General features: G+C 73.2%; 1 protein-coding gene across 8 annotated transcripts in view; it reads right to left on the bottom strand.

Moving 5' to 3' along the window:
- Positions 1 to 14,799, bottom strand: part of PLEC (plectin) — a 55,099-nt gene extending 40,300 nt beyond the window's left edge. For 2 of the 8 annotated variants that reach the window (XM_053946391.1, XM_053946399.1), the window contains exon 1: positions 14,625 to 14,799. In XM_053946391.1, coding sequence (XP_053802366.1) covers positions 14,625 to 14,784 — 160 coding nt within the window. In that variant the 5' untranslated portion in view covers positions 14,785 to 14,799. Of the gene's footprint in view, positions 1 to 2,228; positions 2,370 to 2,645; positions 2,678 to 4,246; positions 4,758 to 13,095; positions 13,178 to 14,624 lie in introns of those variants that run through there. The other 6 variants (XM_053946375.1, XM_053946383.1, XM_053946410.1 and 3 more) reach the window with 4 other exon arrangements.
- Positions 14,800 to 19,729: the final 4,930 nt, after the last annotated feature.

Here is a 19,729-nt window from a genome sequence, read left to right as displayed (position 1 = left end):
GGCTTGGGAGGGGGGGTCTAGCCTTAAAACCCAACATGGCACAAGCCAGCCAGGATGAACCAGGTCAGCAGCGAGGCCCAGGAGTGGGGGCTGGGCACGGCACGGCACGGCACGGCATGGCACGGTGCCGACCCACGGCAGCGGCGGCGTCCCATCTGCGCTGCGGAGATAAGGAGCCCGAGGGGGCGGGGGGCGGGGGGGGGCCGAGCCGGGGCGATAGCAGCCGGGCAGCGGGGAGCGCCGCCTGGAACGGGACACGTGTCCCGTGGGATGCGCCTGCCGCCACGCCCGCCACGCTTCCCGCACGCTGCCAGGGCTCCGACACGCTTCCCACGGCTCCGGGACGCTTCCCACGGCTGCACCGCGGAGGACGTGGGACAGCGGCGGGAAGAGCTTCCCCATGGCCGCCAGAGGCAGTGCCGGGGGGCGGAGGCCGTGTCGGGGGGGGCCCGCGCCGGGGATGCCGGTGGTTGCCAGCCACGGCCCCTCGAGGCTGGTGAGTCACTGCTGCGGCCAGAAGCAACATCCAACAACGCTCCCGGCCTGGCACAGCCGGAGCCGCCAGCGCGGTGGAAAAGCTGAGTGGAGCGGAAGGGGGGACACGGGCCGGGGGGGGGGGGTTCCCAAACCTCTGGGGCCCCCACCCGCCCACTGCCGCCACGTCTCTGGCAGCCTTGGAAACCGGCGCGGAGCCAAACAAACAGCGGCATCCTGCTGCCAAAACCAGCCGGCGCCGCCACCGGGCTGCCAAGCTCTGCCTCGCCCGCCCGAGCTTCCCCCAGCCTTCTGCCCTCCAGCCCTCTGCCCCGCGGGCACGGGGATGCAGACCCGGACGGGAGCTCCGGCTGAGCTGTGGCGTCCCCCGAAAGCACCTGCCTTGACAGTGTGGCACAAGTGACACCGAGGGCAGCCGGTACAGCCCCCCGCGGGCACCGGGCAGCCCCATCGTGGGCACCGGGAAACCCATCGCGGGCACCGGGAAACCCATCGCGGGCACCGGGCAGCCCTCCGCGGGCACCGGGCAGCCCCCCGCGGGCACCGGGCAGCCCTCCACAAGCACCAGGCAGCCTCTTGCTGGCACCGGGCAGCGCCTTCGTGGGCACCGGGCGGCCCCCCTTGCCCCCCACCAGGCTTTCACGAACAGCGCTCTAAACCGATCCCCCTGCCCCGGCGTGGCGCAGCCGAGCGCGGGCACCAACCGGGGGCACAGCCCCGAGCCCCGAGGGACGGCAGAAGCGCCTCCCTCAGCACCGCCCGGCGCAGCCGATGCTGCCGGAGCCCCCCGGGAGCTCCCAGCCCGGGGGGGGGGGGGGTCGCGGCGCGGCGCGATGATGGGCCCCGGCAGGTGCGACCTTGGGGGTGTCCTTCGGGCTGGACCGGCGCCAGGGACAGCCAGCGGCCCCCCCCCGGCCGGGAGCAGCGGGGACTCCGGCCCGGCCAAGGTGCCCCTGCCCGCCTTATCTGGCACCGGCACCGGCAGCGGCCGCCGCGGCTCCCACCGGCCGCGGGCTCGGCGGTGGATTCCCAGCGCGGCGGCCGCGGGAGCGGGGCCATCCCGGAGAGGCGGCGGCCGCGTGACGGTGCCCAGTGCCACACACAGACCGACGGAAGCCGCAGCCAACGCCCTGGAAAGTACCGGCGGGGAGGGCCGGGGCCGCCGGCAGCGCACCCGGCAGCACGGATACGCGCCGGGGGTGCGTGTGGGGGTCTCAGAGGACCCCCAGGCACCGGCATCCTCTCGGCCCATCCCGGCCCCTTCTGTCACCAGATACCCAAAAATACTTGGCACCTTCATGCCTCGGGATGGGGATGCTGCGGAAGATCTGGGCAGCCAGCTCAGTGCCAGGAAGCTCCTGGCGGGACCTCCACTCGAAAAAGTGCCCGAGTGGACGGGGTGGGCACGGGGCGGCGGCACTGGGGGGGCGGGCGTGGGGGGCACACTCTGCCAGTGCTGAGTCACCCTTGGGTACCATCGCTCCCGCCACTTGGGTACCACTCCCACCGGGATGCTCCCCCACGGCAAGGTGAAGCCCCCCGGAACCCAGGGCAGCACGTCTCTCCCCTTGTCCCCCACCCCACGGTGAGTGTGTCCCCCCCAGGACCCCCACCCACGCGGGACCCAGCGGGGCTGCCGGTGTCGTGTGGCTCCCCCCTTCCCCGGGGCGGGTGGGCGGGGCGAGGGGCCGAGCCGAGCGGGTTGGGGGGGGGGCGAGCGGAGCCGAACTCACCGGTGCCCCCCGGCTCGTCCCGCTGCCGCCGCCAGTACCAGACCAGGGCGAGGGATGCCGCGTGCCCCGCCGCCACCAGCGACGGGAACAGGGACCCGGTGTCCTCCATGAGGGACACGGGACGGGCTCGGCACCGGCCGGGCTCCGCGGGTCAGGGACGAACCAGCGCCCGCCCCCACGGGGCAGCGCCCTCTCCGCCTTAACCCCTCCCGAACCGCGGCGTGGAGACGCCTCCTGCCCGCCGCACCGGCAGGGCCCCCCCCGTGTCCCCCCCGTTCCGCGTCTCTCCCCCCACCCCCCCCGAGTGTCCCCTTCATCCCGGCTTTTTATATCCCGGGACAAGGCGCCCCGGCGGCGCCAGCCCCCCCCCCCCCACCCCGTCCCCGTGCTTTCCGCAGCCCCACCGGTCTCACCCACCCGGTACGACCTTCATGGGCAGGCAGGGTGCGGGCAGGTGCGGGCAGGGTGCGGACAGGTGCGGAGCGCGGAGCGAGGGCGCAGCGCGGCTCCGCCGGTGGCGGCGGGGGCTGGGGGGGGGCGGGCAGGGAGCGGGTGTCGATATAAATAACCGGGGCCCGTCACCGAGCCCGAGTTAGAACATGACACGGGCGGGGGCGGGACGGGGCGACCGCGGCGGCGCCCCAGGACCCCCGGACCCCCCGGCACCGGGGCGGGTCACCAGGCTGTCACCTCGGGGGTCGCCGTGACATCAGGACTAAGAGCCCCGGCACGGCCCCGCCGCCGAGGGAGGCCGCCCCCCCGGGTAGGGGGAAAAATGGGGCCGATGGGGGGTACCGGGATCCCCTCCGCCCCGCGGGGACCCCGAAATCGCCCCGCCGCCGGCGCGACCCCGTCCTCGCAAGCCGGGATTCCAGGCCGGGCTTTCCGGCAGCGGCTCTCGGGGCGGAGGGAAAGCCCGGAGCCGGATCCGCTGGCACGGCGGGACTGGACGGGACGGCCGGGGCTCCGCGATCGCGTCCCACGCGAGGGTCGGGCAGCGACCGCAGCCCCGGAGCCCAGCGCCAGATGTGAGCCCCCCGCCCTGGGACAGAGCTCGGGGGAACCCCTCCCGTGCCCACGGGACGTGGGTGCCGCCCGCGCAGGACCCGCACCCACGGGGCAGCAGCGCCGCGGGCCCGGCCCCCCCGCGCCGGCCGGTGACTCACGGCGCTGGCAGGGAACGGGCTCGGCGCCTCCAGGCTGGAAACTTGGACCGGAGGCGGCTGCCCACGGCCACGGGCTGACTCACAGCCCGGGGGGATCGGGGGGGGGGCCCCCTCACCGCAGCCTCGGAGCGACACCACAGCTGCCCCGCCCGGGGCGGGGGGGGGGGTGGGACACCGGACGCCCCGCACCCCCGCCGGGTCCAGCTGCCGCCGATCGTGTGTCGGGATCGCGTGTCGCCAGGGAGGCGGGGTTGGGGACCCCCCTCCCCGCAGTCGCAGCCCCCTCCCCAGCAGCACTGCCCGCCCCAGCTGCCGCCGTCTGTCCGACCCACCCTAGGCCCAGTGGGGACTTCGGGGAGCAAAATCCCCACGGAATGCCCCCCCCCCGCGCCCCCCACGGCACGGGCACCCCCCGGCACATCCCCCCTCCAGCCCCCCACAGTCCAGCTCCCCTGCCTCACCCGCCTCCCCACCTCGGTGGAGCCCGGGAGGGCGGCAGCAATGCCACCCCTGCAGCGCCCCGGGTCCCGTCACCCCACCGGCCTCTCGGGGACCCCGGGAAGCCACCTCCCTGCACCCCGGCCCCCCGTCATCCCCCAGAGACCACGCCTGCCCAGAGCGTCCCCGTGGGGTTGGGGGGCACAGTGAGGAGCCCCCCGGCGCCCTCCTCCCTCCCCAGAGAGCGCCGGGGCCTGCAGGTACCCCCCACCCCATCCTTGGCTAGGAAGCGCGGGGGGGTTTAGGGGAGCTTAAGGACTTGTCCTTGTCCCAGACCTCCCCTGGGAGCAGAGGGGCTCGAGTGCCCCGCCACCCACGAGAGCACCAGGAGCACCCCGGGGCGCTGATCGGTACCTGTGGCCGGGCTGGGCTGGGGGGGCGGCTGGGACACCCCCTGCCCTGCGGTGACGGCGACGGGTTCCACGTGCCCCTCGCCCTCGTCCTTCCTGCGGTAGAGCCGGTCGCCGCCGGCAGGACGCGCCCGGTGGGTGCCAGCGCCGGCCGCGGCAGCGGCGCGGCGGGCCTCGGGGCGGGGGGCGGCGGGGCGTGGGACGCGCTGCAGGGAGCGCGGCACGACGTCCGGCGGCAGCCGCAGGTACTGGCGCAGGTGGGCGACGCCGGCGTCCGTCAGGTACCAGTAGAGGTGTCGCCAGGCCGCCGTTTGGCGCACGAGGCCGCGGGAGCGCAGCGAGGCCATGGCGCGCCGGACCTCCACGTTGGCCACGCCGGGCAGCTGCGGGTGGGTGCGCCGGGGGCACCCGTCCCGCTCGCCGACCAGAACACCCTCGCGAAACAGCAGCTCCAGGATGGAGCGGAGCCGCTCCAGCGGCATCAGCATCCCCGCCACCATGGCGCGGGCAGCGCGGCACAGGGCACGGCACACGGCAGCAGGGCACGGGGCTCGGTCACGTCTCGCCCAGCACAGCTCAACAGAGTCCAGCACCGCTCCGTATGGCACGGCCCAGGCTGCTCCAGCACACCCCAGTATGGCCCAGCACAGCCCAGTATGGCCCAGCACAGCCCAGCTCACTATGGTCCAGTACAGCCCAGTACGGTCCGACACGGCTCAGTGTGGTCCAGCCCAGCCCGGCACGGTCCAGTTCGGCTCGGTATGGCCTGGCACAGCCCAGCAGCAGTCCAGTACAGCCCCGTATGGCCCGGCACGTCCCGGCGCGATCCGACACCGAGCGGTGCTGGCTGCCGGCACGGCGGGAGCGGCTGCGGCTCCACCCCCGGTCGGGAGGGGTCAGGGGGGGCCCCAGGCCCAGCCCTGACTCACCACCGGCCCCTCCCCGGCCCCGGCTCCCGCCCGGGGGGAGCACGGCCGGACCCGCCTCCCGCTTCCCCCCCTCCTGCCCCGACCCACCCGGCCGGTTCCTGCGTGGGAACCCCCGCGGGTCCCGCCCTGCCCCCGCCCCGGGACCGGCCCCGTGGAGTGCCCCGGAGGGGACCCTGAGCCGGGGGTTGTCCCTGAGGCGGGCACGGCCCCTCCAGGCTCGCCCGAGCATCCCGCGCTGCCGGCAGAGCCACGGGCAGGGGTCGGGCAGGGGCGCGAGCAGGTGTACGGGCACAGGGGCACAGGCAGAGCTCGGCAGCCACATCCTGCCACGTCAATATTTGCTCTGCTCCTGCCCCTGTTTGTCCCGGCATCGCCAGGGGGACCCCACGGCTCCCACGCCCCCCGGCAAGTGACACAGCCCCGGCGGTGCCACAGCTGCGCCACACCACGCCCTCCGGGTGGCAGGTGGGGACGCGGCAGCTGCCACTCCCCCGAGCCCCCCCCCCCCACCCCCGGCACCGAGAACCGCCCAACAGCCCCCACCGGCACCGCGGGGACCCCAGCATGGCCCCCGGCACAGCAGCGGGACCCCCGGCACCGCCGGCCCCCCCCCTCTGCGGGTTCCGTGTGAGGGGATGTGGGGGTGGCACACCCTTCCCAGAGCAGGAGGAACTGTGTGGGAGGAACTGGGGTGCCAGGGTGTGTCCCTCACGCCGGGGGGATCCCAGGCCCACAGACGCCAAAAGGGGAGGAATCCCCCCAAGGCTCCCTCAGCACCCCCGGCCAAGCGCAGTGAGGTCGGGGCACAGGGACGCTGCAAGGCTGCAGCAGGAGCCCCCCGGCAGCCTTGGGGGAATGGAGAGACACCCCCCCGGCACGCCGGTCCCTGCCGATGGGATCTACTGGGATTTACTGGGATTTACTGGTGGGGAGCAGCGACCCAGGCATGGGGGGCTGCTGCCTGTGGGGTGCCCGCCCCAGAGCTGCCAGGCCCCGGGGATCCCAAAGCCGCGGGGCTGATGTGCATGCACTGGCGTCTCCGGGGGCCCCACCAGGACTTGCACAACTTCCCCATCCCAGAGGGCAGACGGGGGTGGCAGAGCAGGGCTCCCGTTGCGAGACCCCCCCGGCACAGCTGGTGCAGGGGCACTGGGAGCACTGGGGTGCCCAGACCCCCCCCCCCCCCCAAGAGGGAATCCCCTGGGAGAGCAGCAGGTGCCTGTCTGAGCCCCACCTCGGCATGTTGCTCCCACAGGGCCCCACAGCACCCCAGAATCCCAGCGGGGTGGGATAGGTGGCAGGAGCGAGGGGGGCAGCGGCTGGGGGTCGAGGGAGGGGGAGTGATGGGGGGCAGGGATGGGGACAAAAGGGGGCAGGGATGGGGACAAAGTGGGGCAGGGATGGGGACAAAGGGGGGCAGGGATGAGAAATGATGGGGAGCAGCAACGGGGGAGCGATGGTGTCTGCGATGGAGGAGGCAATGGGGGCATCTACAGAGAAGTGATGGGGGCAGCAGGAGCGCGTCCCCCCAGCCGCGGCCCCGCACCCCCAGCCCGCAGCGGGGTCACGGCCGCGCCGGCGGCTCCCTCCGGGAAGTGCCGCGTCAGCGCCCGCCGCCCGCCGTGATCCAACGCGATGTGACAGCGGGGCCATCGCCAGCGTCCCGCCGCTGCCCCGTGCTGGGCAGGGCGCCGGCACCGCCCCGCACCCACCGGGGCAGAGCCCTCCCGCATCGGCCCCGCAGCTCCGCTCGCCGCCTCGCGTCTCGGGGCAGGCCGGGAGCACCGGCTGCCAGCACAACGGGCTGGGGGCACCCCCAAAATCCCGGTGCGCCCCACGAGCCCCTCACCCCTACGACGCACAGAACCCTCGGGCAGCCCCCCAAATGTGGGGCGGGCAGCGCTTGTGGCAGCGGCTTCTGGCCACGGGCCCGGCGCTGCCGTCCTGGTGCCGGTGCCAGCGCCGGTGCCGGTGCCAGTGCTGGGGTCTGGCGGGGCCGCCGGGCTCCCCGTGCCCAGCGGAACAAAGCCGCGGCTGTTCGCGGAGGGCACCGCGGCCAGAGGCCGGCTCGTAATGAGGCCGATGCCGGCAGGGGTCCCGGCGCCGGCAGGGGTCCCGGCGCCGGCGAGAATCCCGGCGCTGGGACGCCTTCTCACCGTAAATCAGTCTCGCCGCAGCCCGGGCTCTGCTGGAGGGGACACGACCTGGGATCCCTCGCTGGGGCCTGCGACATCGCCTGACCCTGGCGGGTTCATCCCGAACCTTGCCGGGATCATCCCCAGCCGGCCGAGGTCCACCCCATCCCCATCCTCCCGAAGTCCATCACGACCCTCGCCGGTGTCCATCCCACCCCCAAACCCTCGCTGACTTCACCCGGAGGCTCCCGGGCTCCATCGCGACTTTCCCGGCGTCCATCCCATCTCCCGCCGACCCTCGCCGGGCCCCGTTCCGGCCCGACCCCGGCCCGGCGGCTCGCTGCGGTGCCGGGCCCCGCCGTGGCTCTCTGCCCGCTGCGGTGACACAGGGGCCGGTGGCCGCCAGCAGCCCCGTGACCGGCATCCGCCGGCGCCCGTTACTCACGCCCCAGCGCGCCGGCTCTGCAGCACGGCTCGGTAACACGGCACCGCCGCGGCGGAGCCCGGCAGGGGCCTGGCGGCACCGAGTAACTCCGAGTGATGCCGGTGATGCCGGGGCGTCCCCGGTGACCCCCGCCCTCCTGCCCGCGCTGCGACATTGGCACAGGAGGGATGCGGCGCGGCTGGAGCTCCCCGGGACGCGGGTCCCCCCCCCCCCCCACCACCACCACCGCGGGACGCGGAACCCTCCCCGGGACGCGGAATTCCCGCCGGTCGCCGTGGGCTTGGCCCCGGGACCCCCTCGCCCGGTACCTTTGAGGGAGGCGATCTCGTGGTGGATGCCCCGCGCCCCTTCCATGGCCGCCCGCACTCCCGCACGCTGCCGGCCGGTCCCGCAGCCCCGGGGCGGGTCCGTCCCGCCCCCCCCCGGCCGCGGCCCCGCCCCGCCCCGCCCCACCGCCGCAGACCCCCGCCCCTGCGGCACCGACACCGCCCCCCCCCCCCCCTCCAGCGGCTGGGACCGGCCCCGCAGCCCCCCCCCCACCAGCAGAGACCCCCTGCCCCCCACAAGAACATCACAGCCCCTCCACCAGTGTGCTCCCACCTCCCAGACCCCCCCACAGCGCAGACCCCCCTCGCACCCAGCGCACACAGTGCCCCCCCCCACCCCCCCCCGTGCCCGGCCCCCCATTCCAGGCTCACCCAGCCCAGGACAACCCCCAGGGCGTGAGGCTTCAGTCCAGCTCTGCCGGGCCAGCAGTGCTGGGTGGGCGTCTGTCCCTCGGGGGGGGGGCTGGCAGGAGCCCCGGCACGGTGCCAGCTGGTGGTGCCAGGCCTCAGCCTCAGCTCTGCGTGGCCACACCAGCCCCAAACCCAGCCAGGAATGGCCACTGCACTGTGGCCACCAGCCAGCCCTGGGGACACCAGGAAGGACCCAGCACAGCCACCACACTGTGGCCACCAGCCAGCCCTGGGGACATCAGGAAGGACCGAGTACAGCCACCACACTGTGGCCACCAGCCAGCCCTGGGGACATCAGGAAGGACCGAGTACAGCCACCACACTGTGGCCACCAGCCAGCCCCAGGGACACCAGGAAGGACCGAGTACAGCCACCACACTGCGGCCACCAACCAGCCCTGGGGACATCAGGAGGGACCGAGTACAGCCACCACACTGTGGCCACCAGCCAGCCCTGGGGACACCAGGAAGGACCGAGTACAGCCACCACACTGTGGCCACCAGCCAGCCCTGGGGACATCAGGAGGGACTGTGGTATGGCCACCACACTGCGGCCACCAGCCAGCCCTGGGGACATCAGGAGGGACCCAGCACAGCCACCACACTGTGGCCACCAGCCAGCCCTGGGGACATCAGGAGGGACTGTGGCATGGCCACCACACTGTGGCCACCAGCCAGCCCTGGGGACATCAGGAGGGACTGTGGCATGGCCACCACACTGCAGCCACCGGCCAGCCCTGGGGACACCAGGAAGGACCCAGCACAGCCACCACACTGTGGCCACCAGCCAGCCCTGGGGACATCAGGAGGGACTGTGGCATGGCCACCACACTGCGGCCACCAGCCAGCCCTGGGGACATCAGGAGGGACTGTGGCATGGCCACCACACTGTGGCCACCAGCCAGCCCTGGGGACATCAGGAGGGACTGTGGCATGGCCACCACACTGCGGCCACCGGCCAGCCCTGGGGACACCAGGAAAGACCCAGCACAGCCACCACACTGTGGCCACCAGCCAGCCCCAGGGACACCATGAAGGACCGAGTACAGCCACCACACTGCGGCCACCAACCAGCCCTGGGGACATCAGGAAGGACTCAGCACAGCCCCTCCACCACAGCCACTGGCCAACCCCTGGGCCCCAGGGACACCAGGAGAGAGCCAGCACAGCCACCAGCCACTGGTCACCACGCCACAGCCACCCCCAGAGCCCTGAGGACACTGAGAAGGACCCGGACAGTGCCACCACACCTTAACCACTGCAGCCAGTCTCTGAGGAGAGATTGCAGAACAGCCACCACACTGCGGCCACCATAGCTGCTGGCCACCACACTCAGGACACTGGCCAACCTCCAAGCCCCAGGGACATCAGGAGGGACACCAGGAGGGACACCAGGAGGGACACCAGGAGGGACACCAGCCAGCCCCCCAGGGACACCAGGAGGGTCTGTGGCACAGTCACCACAGTGCAGCCACTGGGCCACTGTCCACTCCCAGGGACACTGGGAAGGACTGTGTCACGGCCACTGCACTGTGGCCACTGTGACCCCCCAGCCACCTCCAGGGACCCTGGCAGGGACCCTGGCACGGTCTCCACTCCACACCCCTGCTGAAGAGCCGGGGTGTCCCAGGGGCCCAGCTGTCCCCCACAGGTGACTATGGATGCCAAGCCCGGGGCCCAGCTGCCACAGTGACAATGACAGTGGTGATGGTGGCAGTGCAGATGGTGTCCTCCAGCCTGGCTTCAGTGCCCACAGGCCCTGTGCCACATTAATGGCTCTAACGGAGAGTGCACGAGGTGCCCAGCGCCCATCTCACCCGGGGATCCCAGTACCCTCGGCATCCCCAGCGCCCAGCCCCACGCCGGGGCCACCTCCAGCTCCTCCAGCCCTGCCCCATGCGTGGCAGAGCGGGTGTTGGGTGCCCTGTGGCTCTGAGCCTCAGGGACGGCACGTGCCAGCCGCGCTTGGCAGGGATCACCGGCTCCGATGGGCGCCGTGCCCACCGCCACTGTGTCACCCTTCCCGCCTGGCCTGGCTCGTGAGGCTTCCCGGCTGTGCTGGCTCAGCTCTGACATCACCACCCCTCCGGACAAACTGCCCTCCGGCAAGGGGTGACAGGAACCCCCGCTCGCGGCCCCCCACCGGCACCCAGTGAGGTGGGACCGCAGAGTGACACCAAACCCTCCGGCACTCACTGAGGAGTGGCACGGAGCCCAGCCCGTGCCCAACAGCACCAAACCCCGGCACGGAGCACGGCGGGATTACGTGGTGATACCAAACTCGCCAGCACCTGACAAGGGGGGGGTGACACAGTGACACCAAACACCTGCCCCGGGACCTACAGCACTGACCCTGGTGGCACACAGTGAGGGGGGAGCACGGTGTGACACTGAACCTGGTGAGGGGAGACCACAGAGTGACACTGAACCTGGTGAGGGGTCCCAGGGTGTGACACTGAACCTGGTGAGAGGGGACCACGGTGTGACACTGAACCTGGTGAGGGGAGACCACAGAGTGACACTGAACCTGGTGGCACAGCATGAGGGGGGACCACGGTGTGACATTGAACCTGGTGAGGGGGGACCACCGTGTGACACTGAACCTGGTGAGGGGGGAGCACGGTGTGACACTGAACCTGGTGGCACACGGTGAGGGGGGACCACGGTGTGACATTGAACCTGGTGAGGGGGGACCACCGTGTGACACTGAACCTGGTGAGGGGGGACCACAGAGTGACACTGAACCTGGTGGCACAGCATGAGGGGGGAGCACGGTGTGACACTGAACCTGGTGAGGGGGGAGCACGGTGTGACACTGAACCTGGTGAGGGGGGAGCACGGTGTGACACTGAACCTGGTCAGGGGGGACCACAGAGTGACACTGAACCTGGTGAGGGGGGACCACGGTGTGACACTGAACCTGGTGAGGGGGGACCACGGTGTGACACTGAACCTGGTGAGGGGGGACCACGGTGTGACACTGAACCTGGTGAGAGGGGACCACGGTGTGACACTGAACCTGGTGTGGGGGGACCACAGAGTGACACTGAACCTGGTGACGGGGGAGCACAGAGTGACACTGAACCTGGTGAGGGGGGACCACGGTGTGACACTGAACCTGGTGAGAGGGGACCACAGAGTGACACTGAACCTGGTGAGAGGGGACCACAGAGTGACACTGAACCTGGTGAGAGGGGACCACGGTGTGACACTGAACCTGGTGGCACATGGTGAGGGGGGAGCACAGAGTGACACTGAACCTGGTGAGAGGGGACCACAGAGTGACACTGAACCTGGTGGCACATGGTGAGGTGGGAGCAGAATGACACCAAACTCCCACGTCAGGACCCACAAAGCCAAACCCACCAGCACCCATCAAGGTGGGACAGCACGGCGACAGTGAACCCCTGCCAGCACCTGGAGAGGTGGGACAGCACGGTGACAGTGAACACCTGCCAGCACCTGGAGAGGTGACACAGCACGGTGACAATGAACCCCTGCCAGCACCTGGAGAGGTGGGACAGCCAGGTGACAATGAACTCCTGCCAGCACCCATCGAGGTGGGACAGCCAGGTGACAATGAACCCCTGCCAGCACCCATGGAGGTGGGACAGCCAGGTGACAATGAACCCCTGCCACTTGCCCAGCACCGCCAGCCAAGTCTCACCAACCCATCCCACGGTGCCCTGGCACCGCTGAGGGACAGCAGCTGCCGAACCGTGTGCCATCCCCGCCGGTGGCACCCGGACCGTGATGACATCTGCCAGGCTCAGACGCGCTGAGCTGCTCCTGACAGCAACAAGTGTCCCCCTCTCAGCCGGGGGACACCGGCGCTGCGGCACAACTGCCGGTGGCACCAAGCAGGGACCGCAGGCCGTTCCCACCACCCCGACACCGGGGTCCCACTCCGCTGGGAGCGGCCGGGACCCCGCAGCGGGGACAGCTGGGACCCCCGGCGTGGGGCCGGGGGGGGGGGGGCTCCCCCCGCAGGCAGCGCCCGCTCCCATGTAAGGGCATGGCCGCGGCCGCTGCCGGCCCCACGCCGCGACACCGGGGCGCCCTCGGCCACGCGCAGGCACCGGGGGCACTGCGGACAGCACCGGGGTCAGAGCCACCACCCGGCGCGGGGCTCGCACCCCGAGACGCCACCGATGCCGCCGATGCCACGGCCGAGCACCGCTGTGGCGCTCCGCCGCCCCCCGCCGCCGCACCCTCACCGCCCGCGCCCCCCTCCGCGCCGCCCCCGGCAGCGCGCCCGTCCCCAGAACATTCGGAGGGACCCCCCCCCCCCCGGCCCCACCACGCCGCCACCGACCCCGCCAGTCTCTCCGGGGGCCGCGGGCACAGCTCCCCCACCCGCCCGCGGGCACCGAGCCCCGGCGAGGGCAGCGGCCCCGGGGGGCTCCCCGCGGGGTCCGCGGTGCCGGGCCGTGTCCCCCGGCCCCCCCACCCCGGCCCCCCCCGGCCGTGCCGGGGCTGGCGGTGCCCGTCGTGCCCAATTATGGGAATGAGCGGCCGCGCTCCCCCGCGGCCCCCCCTCCCCAATCCCCGCGGCCGGCGCCCCACTGCGCCCCCCGGGCGGCCCGCGGTGGGGCAGGGGTCCCGTACCCTTGTAGCGCTCCCGCACGTCCTCGTAGGCCTGGATGAAGTCCTGCTCTTCGGGCGCGGGAGGGGGGCAGGCGGCGGCCATGGCGGCGGAGGGCGGTTTTGGGGGGCGAGGGCGGGGGCCGGGGCCGGGGTCCGGCGTGCCCGGCGTGTCCGGCGTGTCCGGCGGCTCGGCGGCCCCGCACCCCGCGGGCTGGGCAGGGGCACGGGACGGGACAGGGGGACGGGACAGGGGGACGGGACGTGCCCCCGCCCAGCCCTTTAAAGGAACCGCCGGACACCGCCCCGAGGCGCGCCGCGACTCGCGGAAAACGGCACCCACGGACACGGCACCGTGGGGCAGAGCACCCTGTGGGGCACGGGGCGAGTGAAGTCCTCTACGCCCCCCAAAACGGGTCACTCGGTGCTGCGGATGTGGCACGGCCCGAACCCCGATACTGCTGGCCCCGTCCGTGGGGCACCCACGGGTGCCCAGAGGAGCGCGGGGCTGGGTGGGCGAGGGGTGGGTGATAAGGGACAGGGGTCGCAGGTGATAGGGGACCATGTGGGGCTGGGGGCGCCGGTGATAGGGGACCGTGTGGGGCTGGGGGCGCATGTGGTGAGGGATGGGGTGGGGGGATGCCTGGTGCACCCCACAGCCGGCGCAGGGACCCCCCCCCCCGATTCGCACCCCAACCTCCCCACCCTCGCTCGAGGGGCAGACCGGGCGCCCCCTCCCCTACTGAACGCCCAGCCCCTCACCGAGACCCCCGCGTCCCCTCCTGCTGGTGGGGACAGGGGCGTCACGCCCCCCCCCGGGACTCCCCCCGCAGCCCCATGAGCACCGAGGGACTTTTAAAGCTCCGACCCCCAGTGCCACCTGAGGGGCACTGAGGGGGGCCCCACCGCGGCCCCCCCTCGGAGCCCAGTCCCAGCCGTGGGCGAGCTTGGGGGGGGTGGGGGGACACACCGGCCCCATGGGACGGGGCATCGTCATCCCTAAAAATAGACATTAATGCCCCGAAACTCGAGCGGGGACAGCGACGGGGGGGGAGGGGGATGAGGGGGGGCGGGACGGGGAGGGAGGGAGGCGGGGAAGGACGGGGAGGTGTAACGGAAATAGCCGGGGGGGGGGGAGGGTTCTGTGCCGCGGGGGGGCTGAGTGCTCTGTGGGAGGGGAACGCCGAGCATTTTTTGGGGACACGCTCTGGCAGCCGTATGGGGACGGCACGGCACCGCTCGGCGCGGCTCGGCATCCCCCAGAGCGGCTTCACTGCCCCGACCTCAGCACAGCTCCCAGCGCTGCGTCACCCCCCGACCACCCCCCCCCCCCCCCCGGCCACCGCGGACTCCCACGGCATCGCCCCACGGCGGCGCCGAGCCCTCCATCCCCCCGCGCACGCTGAGTCCCCCCGGGTCACGTCCCAGAGCCCCGGACACTTCCCGGGCCCCCCACCCCCGCACAGCGGCTCACGCCGAGCCCACCAGTCACGGCCCGGCTCCCCTGTCACACCCCGACGGCCCCGGACACGTTCCCGTCCCCCGGGCCGTACCTGCGATGCGGATGACGGCTCTCTCGGCGGGGTCCAGCACCGTCCCGTTGCCCGCGGCCGCCTTGGCGCGCTGGGAGCGCTGGTGCTTGCCCAGATTCCAGGGCAGCGTGTCCCCGGCGCCAGGCGAGCCGCTGCTGCCACTCGAGCTCTCCTCCGCCATCGCCGCCGACCCCGGCTCCTGCCACAGAGGGACGGCGTCAGGGACCCCCCGTACCGGGACTATCGCCTTCATAGGCTAGGGACCCCCGGCCCCGGGGCACCAGGGACCCCCGGAACCGCCACTGCCCCCCTCTCGCTTCAGGGACCCCCGGCCCCGGGGCACCAGGGACCCCCGGCCCCGAGGAACCAGGGACCCCCGGCACCGCCACTGCCCCCCTCTCGCTTCAGGGACCCCCGGCCCCGGGGCACCAGGGACCCCCGGCACCGCCACTGCCCCCCCCCTCACTTCAGGGACCCCTGGCACGGCCACCTCCCTCCTTCTCGCTTCGGGGACCCCCGGCCCCGGGGCACCAGGGACCCCCGGCACTGCCACTGCCCCCCTCTCGCTTCAGGGACCCCCGGCCCCGGGGCACCAGGGACCCCCGGCACGGCCACCTCCTTCCTTCTCGCTTCAGTGTCCCTCGGTACCGGAGCACCAGGGACCCCCGGCACCGCCACTGCCCCCTCCTCTCGCTTCAGGGACCCCTGGCACGGCCACCTCCCTCCTTCTCGCTTCAATGTCTCCCGGTACCGGAGCACCAGGGACCCCCGGCACCGCCACTGCCCCCCTCTCGCTTCAGGGACCCCCGGCCCCGGGGCACCAGGGACCCCCGGCACGGCCACCTCCTTCCTTCTCGCTTCAGTGTCCCTCGGTACCGGAGCACCAGGGACCCCCGGCACCGCCACTGCCCCCTCCTCTCGCTTCAGGGACCCCTGGCACGGCCACCTCCCTCCTTCTCGCTTCAATGTCTCCCGGTACCGGAGCACCAGGGACCCCCGGCACCGCCACTGCCCCCCTCTCGCTTCAGGGACCCCCGGCCCCGGGGCACCAGGGACCCCCGGCATCCCCACTGCCCCCTCCTCTCGCTTCAGGGACCCCTGGCACGGCCACCTCCCTCCTTCTCGCTTCGGGGACCCCCGGTACCGGAGCACCAGAGACCCCCGGCACCACCACTCCCCCCCTCTCGCTCCGGGGACCCCCGGTACCGGAGCACCAGGGACCCCCGGCACCGCCACTGCCCCCCCCTCTCGCTTCGGGGACCCCCGGCACCACCGACCCCGGCTCCTGCGGTAGAGAGGCGGTGCCAGGGACACCGGGCACCGGGACCGCAGCACCGGCCGCGCCCGGTGCAGCACACGGCGGAATCACGGGGCGCCCGGAGGAACCCCTCGGGACAGCCCCGGGGAAGCGGGGTCCGTGCCGAGCCGTGCCGTGCAGGGCGGTGTCGCTAGGGACACGATCCCCACGGGGCCACGGCGGCAAAGGGACGGGCAGGGAGCCGCGGTGATGGCTAGTCCGGCACCGGGAACTCGCCCCTGGGACCGCCCGCGGTGCCGCCGCAGCCGGGGAGCGCACGGGAAGCACAGCCAGACCGAAGCCGTGGGAGACAAGACCGCACCGGCAGCGGGGCAGCGGGGAGGCCGGCTCCGTGTCTCGGAGCGGCTGCCGGGTTCGGCCCGGGTTCGGCCGGCCCGCGGGGTCGGTGCCGGTTACGGCACCTCGGTGCCGGGAGTGCTCCCAGGGGAGGGTGCCGGTAGCGGCGGGGATGACTCTGCTGCCGGTACCTCCGTGATCCTGCCCCCTCCATCCCGGCACCTCCGCCATCCCGCCTCCATCATCCCGGCACCTCCGTGATCCCGCCCCCGCCATCCCGGCACCTCCGCCATCCCGCTGCCTCCGCTATCCCGGCATCTCCGTGATCCTGCCCCCAGCATCCCGACACCTCCGCGATCCCGGCACCTCCGCGATCCCACCTCCGCAGCCCTGACACCGGCTCGGGCTCGTTCCCCGGGGAGCCGGCAGCACCGGGCGATTGCCGCGGCCGAGGCGCCATTTGCAGAAGCTCCGAATCCGGGAAAGTCACCGGGCCCGGCACCACCGGGCCCGGCACCGGGAGCCACCGGCATCACCGACATCACAGCGCCCGGCCCTCCCGGCTCCCTGGGACCCCGGAGTGACCGACATCACCGGCATCACCGGCACCCCCGGCAGGGGGGTGGCGGCGGGGGGTGGGCGTGGGGAGGAGATGGGGGGCGGCCGTGGGGGCGTAAGTGCGGGGAAGCAGGTGGGGGGGGGCGGGCGTGGGGGACAGCGCGGTGCCAAGCCTGAGTCACCGGCTCCATCGCCCACGTCCCCCGAGCAGCCCCTCCACCCCAGGCCTGGCGCCGCCTCCCCCCACCACAGCGGGGGCCATAGGGGACCCTCCTGCCCCCAGACTCGGGTCTCAGCACCCAAACACGCCTCGCACCCGCAGCAGAGCCCTCCCGCACCACCCCTCCAGGCCGCAGCCCCTCCCCCCCCGCCCCCCCCAAGCCCTGCGGCAGCCCCGCAGCATCCTCCAAGCCCCCCACCCCCGCCGCTCCCCGGCTCCACGGGGGAGTGGGCGAGGGGGGGGGGTCCCACGCGCGGGGAACTCACCGAGCGCCACGATGTCCGCCAAGACGCGACGAGGGGGCATGACCGGGGGGGGGGGGGGGAGGAAACGGCACCGGCACCGGGAGGGCTCCGGAGGGGATGCGGCACCGGCGGGGATCACCGACACCGGTACCGCGGGGGATCCGGGGGAAAATGGCCCCGGGGGCTCCGCCCGCACCGGCACCGGCACCGGCTCCGGCTTCGCGGCAGGGGCGGGGCGGGGGGCGGGCAGCGGGGGGCGCCTTATCTCACCGCCCCACCCTCCACAGCCGGCGCACCCCGCGGGGGAGGCACCCCCGGGCACCCGGCGCGGGAAGGATTAACCCCGACCAGTGCTCCCAGTACAGCCAGCACCAGGGGCCGACCCCCACCAGTGCTCCCAGTACAGCCAGCACCAGGGGCCGACCCCCACCAGTGCTCCCAGTACAGCCAGCACCAGGGGCCGACCCCGACCAGTGCTCCCAGTACAGCCAGCACCAGGGGCCGACCCCGACCAGTGCTCCCAGTACAGCCAGCACCAGGGACCGACCCCGAGCAGCGCTCCCAGTACACCCAGCAAGGCACGGGTTAACTGCGACCAGTGCACCCAGTACGCTCCGTACGGAGCAGGTTAACCCTCCCCTGTACACCCAGTCCGGAGAGGATTAACTCTCCCCAGTACATCCAATATGGAGAGGGTTAACCCTGACCAGTGCTCCCAGTACACCGAGCAGACAGGGGTTAACTGACCAGTACGCCCAGTCCAGAGAGGGTAGCTGTGACCAGTACACCGAATATGGAGAGGGTTAACCCCCACCACTGCAACCAGTGTGCAGAGGGTGAACCCCGCCCAGCGCTCCCAGCGAAGCCGGTCCCGCCCCGCTCTCCCGCAGGGAAGTCCCGCAGCCGCTCGGCACTGCCCGCCCCGGCTGGGCGCTCGATTGCGGGCCCAGCACCGGCCCAGCACCGGCACACCGGCTCGGCCAGCAGCACGTTTGACGGTGGCACGGGCCACCGCCGGCTGCCGCATTCAGAGCCCAGGGGAGCGCGGCGGCGGAGGGGTGAGACGGGAGCCCCAGCCCGGCCCTGGCACGGCCCTGGCACGGCCCTGGCACGGCTCCGGCGCGGTGGTCACACCCTGCCGGCCACCAGCCTCTCTTCTGGCCGGAGAACAGAGCACGGCTCCAGCCACCGGCGTTGCAGCAGGACGTCTGCTCTGGCAGCTGGGGAGGCTGGGGAGCCGGGGATCACCCCTGTGCAGCTGGGGAGATGGCGCTGGGGACTGGGGTCAGGGCCGGGAACCAGTGCTGGGAACCGGAGCCTTGATCCAGAGCTGGTGCTGGGAACCAGAGCTGCTGCCAGGTCCCGGAGCTGGTGCCGAGAGCTGGAGCTGGTACCAGGAACTGGAGCTGGTGCCAGGAGCTGGAGCTGGTGCCAGGAGCTGGAGCCAGTGGGACCCAGAGCTGGTGCCAGGAGCCACAGCCGGTACCGGGAATGCGATCTGGAGCGGACAACAGGCGTGTGCGCAGCTCCCCAGTGCGTGAGCACACCTGGGTGTGGACACGGGTGGACACGGGCGGACACGCGTGTGCCCGGCCCCGGCTGGCTGCAGGCACGCCCCGGCGCAAGCACCGCGGTGTGCAGGGCACAGGAACACACCTGTGCACACGCACACACACACACGCACACACTGCGGGGGTCTCGGGGGCTTCAAAGACCCCCGGTGCCCCCCGCCACATCCAGTTGCTGGCGTGGCATCACACGGCACAGCCCCCCGGCCCCCAGCCCCACCGTACGCCTCATCGGGGCCATCGCGTGCCAAACTGACCCCGGCAACCCCAGCACAACCGCACCCACCCCGCGGGGCGCAGAGACCACCGGGGACCCCGGACCGGAGAGGCATGAGGGGCCCCCGGGACCCGACACCGGGGCAGCGCAAGGTGGCACCGGCAGCGCCGAGGTCGGGACCCTCTCCCCGGACACTCTGTCCCCACCGTGAGGTACCTGCCGTGAGGGGGCCAAGGCTCAGACCCCCACCCGCTCTCGCTGCGGCCGTACCGGGGCTGCCGCTCGCTCCGTCCGTCCGGATCCGGCGCTGGCGCAGCCGCTCTTGCCGCGGTCATGTGCCGGTGCCGGCACGGGCGCAGGGAGCGAATCCCCCGGCCAGAGCCGGACAAAGGGCCCTTTTCAGCGTCGCTGGGCCCCGCGGGCCCCTCGGCGTCAGGGGACAAAGGTCCGGCACGCTTGGCACCGGCAGCGCCGGGCACTCCCCGCCCGGGGCACCCGCGGGGCGCGGGGCACCGGACTCTGCAGAGGGGGTGGGCGTGCGGCCAGGAGCCCTCCTGCAGCCCCGAGCCTCTCGGCTCTCACCTCCATCCGCCGGCGCTCCCCGGGGAGCGGGGCTGGCGCCACGTGCGCGGGGCTGGCGCGGCTGGCACGGTGCCCGACGGGATCCCAGGGCTGGCACACGTCAGCGGGGCTGGCACACGCCGGCGCGGTGCCACCGCACCCT

The sequence above is a fragment of the Vidua chalybeata genome, chromosome 1 (assembly GCF_026979565.1).
Source record: "Vidua chalybeata isolate OUT-0048 chromosome 1, bVidCha1 merged haplotype, whole genome shotgun sequence".
Lineage (NCBI taxonomy): Eukaryota > Metazoa > Chordata > Aves > Passeriformes > Viduidae > Vidua > Vidua chalybeata.
This window is presented reverse-complemented; position numbering and strand designations above follow the sequence as displayed.